The sequence below is a fragment of the Daucus carota genome, chromosome 7 (genome assembly GCF_001625215.2).
Source record: "Daucus carota subsp. sativus chromosome 7, DH1 v3.0, whole genome shotgun sequence".
Classification (NCBI taxonomy): Eukaryota; Viridiplantae; Streptophyta; class Magnoliopsida; order Apiales; family Apiaceae; genus Daucus; species Daucus carota.
Window position 1 is genome coordinate 10,599,267 of NC_030387.2, and position 7,899 is coordinate 10,607,165.

At 33.0% G+C, this 7,899-nt stretch overlaps 1 protein-coding gene across 1 annotated transcript; it reads left to right on the forward strand.

Annotated features, from left to right (window-relative positions):
• The first annotated feature begins 777 nt into the window (after positions 1–777).
• LOC108193425 (chaperone protein dnaJ 16) lies at positions 778–7,899 on the forward strand. The gene is made up of 11 exons (XM_017360074.2): positions 778–1,236; positions 3,767–3,890; positions 4,015–4,097; positions 4,271–4,382; positions 4,470–4,574; positions 5,753–5,803; positions 6,671–6,760; positions 6,855–6,963; positions 7,070–7,218; positions 7,302–7,355; positions 7,475–7,899. Exons 1-11 carry the CDS (start codon positions 1,100–1,102, stop codon positions 7,694–7,696), a joined length of 1,236 nt encoding a protein of 411 aa, XP_017215563.1. The 5' UTR covers positions 778–1,099; the 3' UTR covers positions 7,697–7,899.

A 7,899-nucleotide genomic window follows, 5' to 3' on the forward strand; every position in this document is an offset into this window, starting at 1 on the left:
TCGTGTCAGCAATCGGGTCGATTTCGGGTCAAATTAAAATTACTTAAAATTGAAAAAAATTGAAAAGAATGTTATTAGAAACGAAATTCTAATTTCGGTCATTTCGGGTCCATTTCGTATCAATCACGTAATTTTCGGGTCATTTTTGGATATTGTCTCAATAAATCAGATTGCGGATTCGGATCAGGTTCGGATCGTGTGATATTACCTGACTTATTTGACACCATAAATTTCTTCACCCGGCCAAATGCTATGTCATGGGCTCATAAACATCAGAGCAATACTTGCCATTAAAAAGGTCAATCAAAGAATCTTTCTCATAGTGACATCAATATAATCAACCGTAAAATTATTACTTCCTCTGTTTCATGAAATTGTTAATATTCATTATTTGCACGTATTTTGAGATTATAATAAAATGTAATTTTATACCTAATATTTTTTTGATTTATTTTATTTCCTGAATAAAAATTTATTATACACACTGCATTCTTTGCAACACCAAAAATTTCAAAAGTAAAAGAAATTAAACATGCTTTGCAAATAAAATAAAAACGGTTTTTCTAGTGTGTGCCCATGGGCACATGCTAAGGGCGGAATTTGATAAGTTTGAAAGATTTTGATTGGCTCTTATATTTTAATAATGATGGACCCCCTGCAAATACACCAACCACACCAATCAAAATCTCCCAAACATGTCAAATTCCGCGCTTAGCCATGGGCACACACCAGACAAACCCAAATAAAAATAATGCTGTTCCTCTCCGGTTCTTAAATAATCACATGTATATACAAAACTCCTGTACACTTTCTTTATTTTGTCTGTCAAAATCTTCTTGTATTATCTCCTTCAAAGCTCCAGCTCCGAGCTTGTTCATCTGGAGCTTTGTTTTTCTCCCCATTTTCACCTCTCCCCTCATTTCTTCTCTCTCCACAACCCCATTCATCAAAATTTGATTTTTGGGCCGAAGAATCGATTCTTTAATTGCCCAAGAACACAAAAATTGGGCAGATTTGGTGAATTTTGGTGTTTCATGCTGTAAAGATTTAATCTTTGTGTCATTTTCGGGGTTTTGGGTGGAAAATATATTGGCCCAGAATGCCAAAATCAGAGAAAAATGGTGGTGGAGGAGAAGCTAAGAAAGTGCTTAGAAGAGACCCTTATGAGGTTCTAGCAGTCTCAAGAAACTCTACGGATCAAGAAATCAAGACTGCGTATCGAAAACTCGCTTTAAAGTATGTTCTTTTGAGTTAATGCTGTGTACGTTATTGAATTGTTTGATGAATTAAGTGGCTTTTATTTCAATTTGTACTGTTTTGGGATGTTGGGGATGAATATTTGAAATTTTTACTGTGTGGTTACTAGAATTTAGTGTTTCAGGGCTTCTTTGGTCCCCATTGGAAAGTGAGGTACTTTTTTTTCAGTTGCAGCATTATTGATTTTATATCTCATTCGGTGATAAATAGCTTAGGAATTATAGAAAAATTGGTTATATGTAATTGAAGTTACATGTGCTAAAGTACTCGACTTTTGTAAGTCAAACTACATATTTGAAAGGGGTGCTTCTTTTTACTATTTGATCTTAGACTTATAACCCAATTTTACATTGTAAGTTGTTTTTTGATGAACTGGCCAATTGCGTTAATTTGGCGTGCGTGTTGGTTTGAAGTTGTTTATAAAGTAAAGTTAAACAGGCCCTCCGGTGTTTTTGTTGACTAAAGGCCACTATATACATCATCATAATGTTATGTTAATTAGTTTTAATGACTTGGAAATAATGGTCTCAAGTAAGGAGAAAGGAAAGAAAACATTTGAGTTGGTTACAAGTATTTAGAACTGACTCAGAGTCTTGTAGTTCATACTATTTCTGTTGAGGTTAAATATGTTCAAGGGAACTTAGAATTGTACAAGCAAATTCTCACAAGTCTAGTGATGTAAAGTGATTATATATCTTTAAGCATTATAGGACGTGACATGACAAGTCTGGTTTTGTATCCACTTGTCTTATCATTTTCCTCACCCTTTCAGACTTTAAAGTTTCAAGTAAGCTATCTAGAGTGGTTGACTGGAAATTTATGTTGTCTCTTCAACAATTATATATATAGTTATAGTTATAACTGCTCCTTTGCTTTGCATCATTTTTTTAATTTACGTATGATGTGTTTAATTTTTTTGACATTACATTCCTTACGAAAATAAATTAAATTAATCTCATTATTGTTTAATTGTATATCCTTGTAGGGTATTATCAAGTTGACCTGCTTAAAAAGATAATTGTAAGAACTACAAATCAATTGTACTGTGGCAAGAACCTTGTTGTAGTGTGGTTTAATGCTTGTTCTACCAAGGCAACTATATTTATCTTTTACCATCACCCTATATGATACTGCCTCATAGGAATGTTGTCCTTGTCTTGACTCTACTAGTGCATACTCTCAGCCATTGTGAGAGTTTTTGGCATCAATTGATTTTTTTTTCCTTTCTCTCAAAGCGACCAGAAAAGCCTAAACTGGAGTAAATTGGTAACAGAAGCATTTAGTGAAAATGTTTAGGAGGAACTGCTACAAGGGGTTTTCTGATTTTCAAAAACTCGAAAAAAAAATCAGAACCTGTATCATAAACTGGTCTGAAGTATATTGTTTTAGTGTTTAGTTAGCAAATTTTGTTTATGTTTGAGTTAAACGTGTGGATGCTATTAATATTTTACTTTTCTTTTCATGATCTAAGTGGAATTTTATCTGCATTTGCATTTACATTGAGGTTTGGAGGTTTAGGCAGTAGGTATCTTTAGAGAGATGGAGTGGATTTTTTATTAGTAGTCTACATTTGATTTGTGCATCAGTCAGCAATAGGTTTTGGGGAGAACTGCTTAACTTATCAAACACAGAGAGTTGAATGCGATAATACTACTCTTTATCTTTGTAAGGACACGTGTCTGATGTTTTGACACCAGCAGACTCAATAAGTATGTAAAAACTAAAGAGTTGTGATGTTCTGGGCCTGGGAGAATTTGATAGTTATAGTACTTTTGGTCTGACTTTGAGCTCAAATTCCAGTAATAAAATTGTTGTTTAAAATAATAAATTAAAGACATTTTATTAGTAGATCTTGGAATGGAAGAAGAACGTAGTTGACATTAATAGAATTTGAGAATCATATACTCTACATTTAATGTTGTTTCTATGTTATAATAAAAGAATTATAAATTCGAATTGAAAATATAACTGATAATAAATATATACTCAACCATCGAATTTGATCTCGACATACTTCAAAGACATCAAAAATAACATCGTTAAGAATACTTTGCGATGTAACTCTAATATTTAATCGTAAGAAGTTAAGTTGTTTTGTGACCAATGGTAACTGTCATGGGTTTATACCATGATTGCAGCTTTTTCACAATGTTAAAGGTTGCATACATTGGGGTGTTATGTTGATCCTATGTTGAAATATCGTGTCATGATCTAAGATCTACGTAGTTTTCTTCTTAACATCTTTACATTTCGGGAAAGTTGGTCTACCAATTTGTTATCAGGTATACCAAGCCCCATCTCCTCAAAATTTTAGTTAAAGGGTATTGCTTCCCAAGTTCTCATCTAAAATGAATTTCTTAACATTTGGTATGTGCTGTATAAATACTCTGTATTGTTTCACAAGATTATTTTTGCACTATATGTCCTTTGCTTGTTTCAAGGTTTCTTTGCATGTTATCATTGCATGTGACAGGCATAACCTTTATAGTCTAATCTTTTACTATTTTAGATACCATCCTGACAAGAATGCAAATGATCCTAAGGCAGCTGACATGTTTAAGGAGGTCACTTTTTCCTATAATATATTGTCAGACCCAGATAAAAGACGTCAATTTGACTCTGCTGGTTTTGAGGTAAGGATTACTCGAATTCACTTACCATCTAAATGTGTTGCTGTAACTATAGAACTCAAAATATCTCTATTCAGTTCATGAATGTAGCCATTACTGCCAGTCTGTAATTGTTTTCTGTTAGCAGGCTGTGGAATCTGATAACCAAGAGTTGGAACTGGATCTGTCGAGTTTAGGAGCTTTTAATACTATGTTTGCTGCTCTTTTTAGGTAACTCAGTGCCAATAGTATCATTCTTGTATTCATCATGGAAATGACTCTCCTCTTTTCTTCTTGGCCTTTTTTCCTCTACTATCTTACTTCAGTTTTCATTTATATAATATGAAACTCTATTAAGTATTACATAAATTAGTAGATCTGTTTCCTCTGTATCCAATATACAGTAAACTTGGTGTCCCAATAAAAACCACTGTTTCAGCCAGTGTGCTTGAGGAGGCACTAAATGGTGCAGTGCCAGTCCGTCCACTACCTCTTGGCCAAACTGTGTTTAGAAAGGTGTGATATTGTCCTTCTCGTTTGATTTTTATTCTTCTGATCTCCCCTGATACGTCTGTTAATTTTCATAATTTTCTAATTCTCAAGGTTGAAAAGCAGTGTGCTCACTTCTATTCAGTCACAATAACAGAAACTGAAGCAGAGGCTGGGATAGTGTGTCGAGTACAATCGTCTGATAAAAGCAAATTTAAGGTATGTAAAAAAGGTGCATATATGGATCCAGTAAATGTATTTGTTCTATAGAATGCTAAAATTGTAGTTTTCTTCTCAGTGATCTGAATATGGATTATTTGATCATAGTGTAACTTTATGTTATTTATGCTTAACATACAAGTTAATAAATGGAAACAAGTTAAATATTTCAACAAAGTTCTGAGAGTAGACATTCAGAATTTTAATAAATTAGGTTACATCAATGAAAGTTGGATACTCATGAGGTGCTCACTCTGTCATAACTTCTTTGTTCTTCCAAGTAAATTGTTAAGATGTCATTTGCCCTGATGCCCAATTTATTGAAATATTATACCGTGCTGCGACAGAAACCATCACAAAAATTAATGTGAAGGTCAGTGACGGAGCCAGAAAGATGTTTTTCGGGGGCCTGAAATATATATACTAATTACGCTCAAAAATATTATGTATCACATTTTCTACCCGCATTAACAATTAAAGTCCATTTTTTTTAGGTTCTTATGAGAAAACATAATTCATGTCCTCACCTTTCATTGAAAAAATTTAATCATTCAATTACAAAACTGTGGAGGATAGACAGCTACACGAGTTGCAAGCACGGAGATTCATAAACAGAATAGAGAGTAAAAAGAGAAATTGACCAATATCCAAACTAGTGATGTCTCCTGGGCTGTGCATCTTATATTATAAAATTTTATAAATGATATAGTTTTATTTGTAAATTAAATAAATACAAATAATATAGTACTATAAGTTATGCTACATCCACAAAATTGAGTACAAAATGACATGGTAATTGAAGTGGAATGTTTTAATTGGTATTGTTAATGCATATCATTAAAATTGATAACAAATGATTTAGTTTTATTTTAAAAATTAAATTAATGCAAATAATATAGTACTATAAGTAATGCTACATCCACAAATTGAATACAAAATGACATGAAAATTGAAGTGGGATGTTTTAGTTGGTGCTATGCGTATAGAGGGGCCCATTTTTAAAAAAAAAACTTAACAAATATCATTTTATGAAAGATTTTATATCTAATACTGGTGAAGGTTGCTTGTCTGATGTGTTTTGAATGTCTATATATTTATTTCATTCTTGTTCTACCAGATTTTGTTGTATTTGAGGTGATAACAATGTTGGATTACCAACGGTCATTGTATTTCTGCAGCTATTGTATTTTGATCAAGAAGGAAATACTGGACTCAGCCTTGCTTTGCAGGTAATATTCTCATTCTTATCTAGTAGGTTAAATGATATTCACATAATAAGATTTGGACTGCAACTGCAATGCATAAATGATCTTCTTATTATTAACTTGACTAGAATTGAAAGGAAATGATTTGAGAATTAATCTGATAAAATCACTTAATCAGTCTTTTGCTGTTTCTGGTATTAGGGCTATTTAATTTGAGACTTTTGTTTGTATAATGAATGTCAAGTGTCAGGTGTAATTAGTCCTAATCTTTTCTTAGCATTATACTTTTTGGTTGCTCGCACAACTTCTTTAGAGTTTTGCACCGTGCAGCATATGTTTAGTATTGAGAAATTGGATTCAGAGTTATCTGTTTTTTCCGTTCGACCTTTTCTTAATAACTTGTTCCTTTTTTCAGAACAATGATATATTCCTTTAATCATTTTGTGTACTTTCATTTCCTAAAATTTATGGCTATGTTTGTTTTAAGGATTATAATCTCCAGATTATTTATCTTATTTATCTCAAATATAAAAGGATGATAATCCCAATGAACTCAGATCTTAATCATTTTTTTTTGTTCATATTTCCATGGGATTATAATGCCTTTTAAAAAAAGTTATTATAATCCCACAGAAATGAATCAATAAGAGATTGCAATACAATTCCATGGGATTATAATCCTTTAAATTTAGAGAAAATGATATAGTTGTCCGGGGAATATAATCTCTTGAAACAAACATGGCCTTAATCTTTAACTTTTTCTTAAAGAGATATGATGTTTATACATTGATGCAATACCCACAGCAAACTAGTTTGTAGGTCTGTGAATCATTTTCTCTATAAAAGTGGAATGACTTGGAATTACTAATTATACCTGACATTTTGTGGCAGGACGACTGCACAAAAACGGGAAAATTTACAGTTGCTGGAATGTACTTTCTTGGGTTTCCTACCTATCGATTAGATCAAACATTAAATTCAGTGAGCAACTATCAAACTTAAATGCGTCAAAAATTCAGTATGAAAGAACATGCTTAATTTGTCAATTGCCTTTTTGTTCATGGGTTGGAACCAGATGGCAGCTGCAAAAGATCCTGATACTGCCTTTTTCAAAAAGCTGGATGGATTTCAGCCATGTGAGATAACTGAACTAAAAGCCGGAACTCATGTGTTTGCTGTTTATGGTAAGATCCTATTACTATTTCCTTTTGGGAATTCCCAATTATTCGCTTTTCAGGGCTATTGTAGTTGTCGACTCATCACTTCCTGATCTTCCTTGTCTTTGTATAGGTGACAATTTTTTCAAAAGTGTTAGTTACAGTATCGAAGTTCTTTGTGCTGCTCCTTTCTCAGAAGAAAAAGAAAAACTTAGAGCTGTCGAAGCTCAAATTTTATCAAAAAGAGTGGACATTTCAAAGTTTGAAACTGAATACAGAGAGGTCTGGACTTTTCTAAAAGCAACTGTTGTGCTCATGGGTGCATTGGTTATTTTCTTTCGTTCTAATAACTTGTATATTTGCAGGTTCTAGCACAATTTACGGAAATGACAAGTAGATATGCACAAGAAATGCAGTCAGTAAGTTGTACTCTATTAATTATTACATATGGAGCTTCATTCTTGACAGTACCATCTCGAAATAGTAGTCTCTTAGCAGGAGATTCTTGTTGGAGGTCTAATTGCCCATTTTCATACAGATCGACAAGCTTCTCAAGCAAAGAAGTGATATACATTCATCTTACAGAGTCGATCCACCAATGAAGCGTAGTGCTAGTAGAAACAAGAGCGGTAAGGGTGCTTCTAAGGAAGGTGGTGAAGATGGGCATGGGAAAGACAAGAAGTCTTCAACGAGGGACAGGCCAAAGAAAAATAAATGGTTCAAAATTCACTTGAAGGCAGACAAGAGAAAACCATGCTAAGAAGTCGGGAATTTTAATCTCCACTCGAGGTAAAACATGTACGACCAAATTGTGCATTTCAAATGTAATATTCCAACAAAGAAGAAATGTTTCCACTGCAGTTATTGTCGTCATTGTCTGTTTCCTGTCTGTATTCTAAACATAAAATGTAAATTGTGGAAATTATTGTTTGTGTTTATTATTACACTAGTAATTTGACGTCC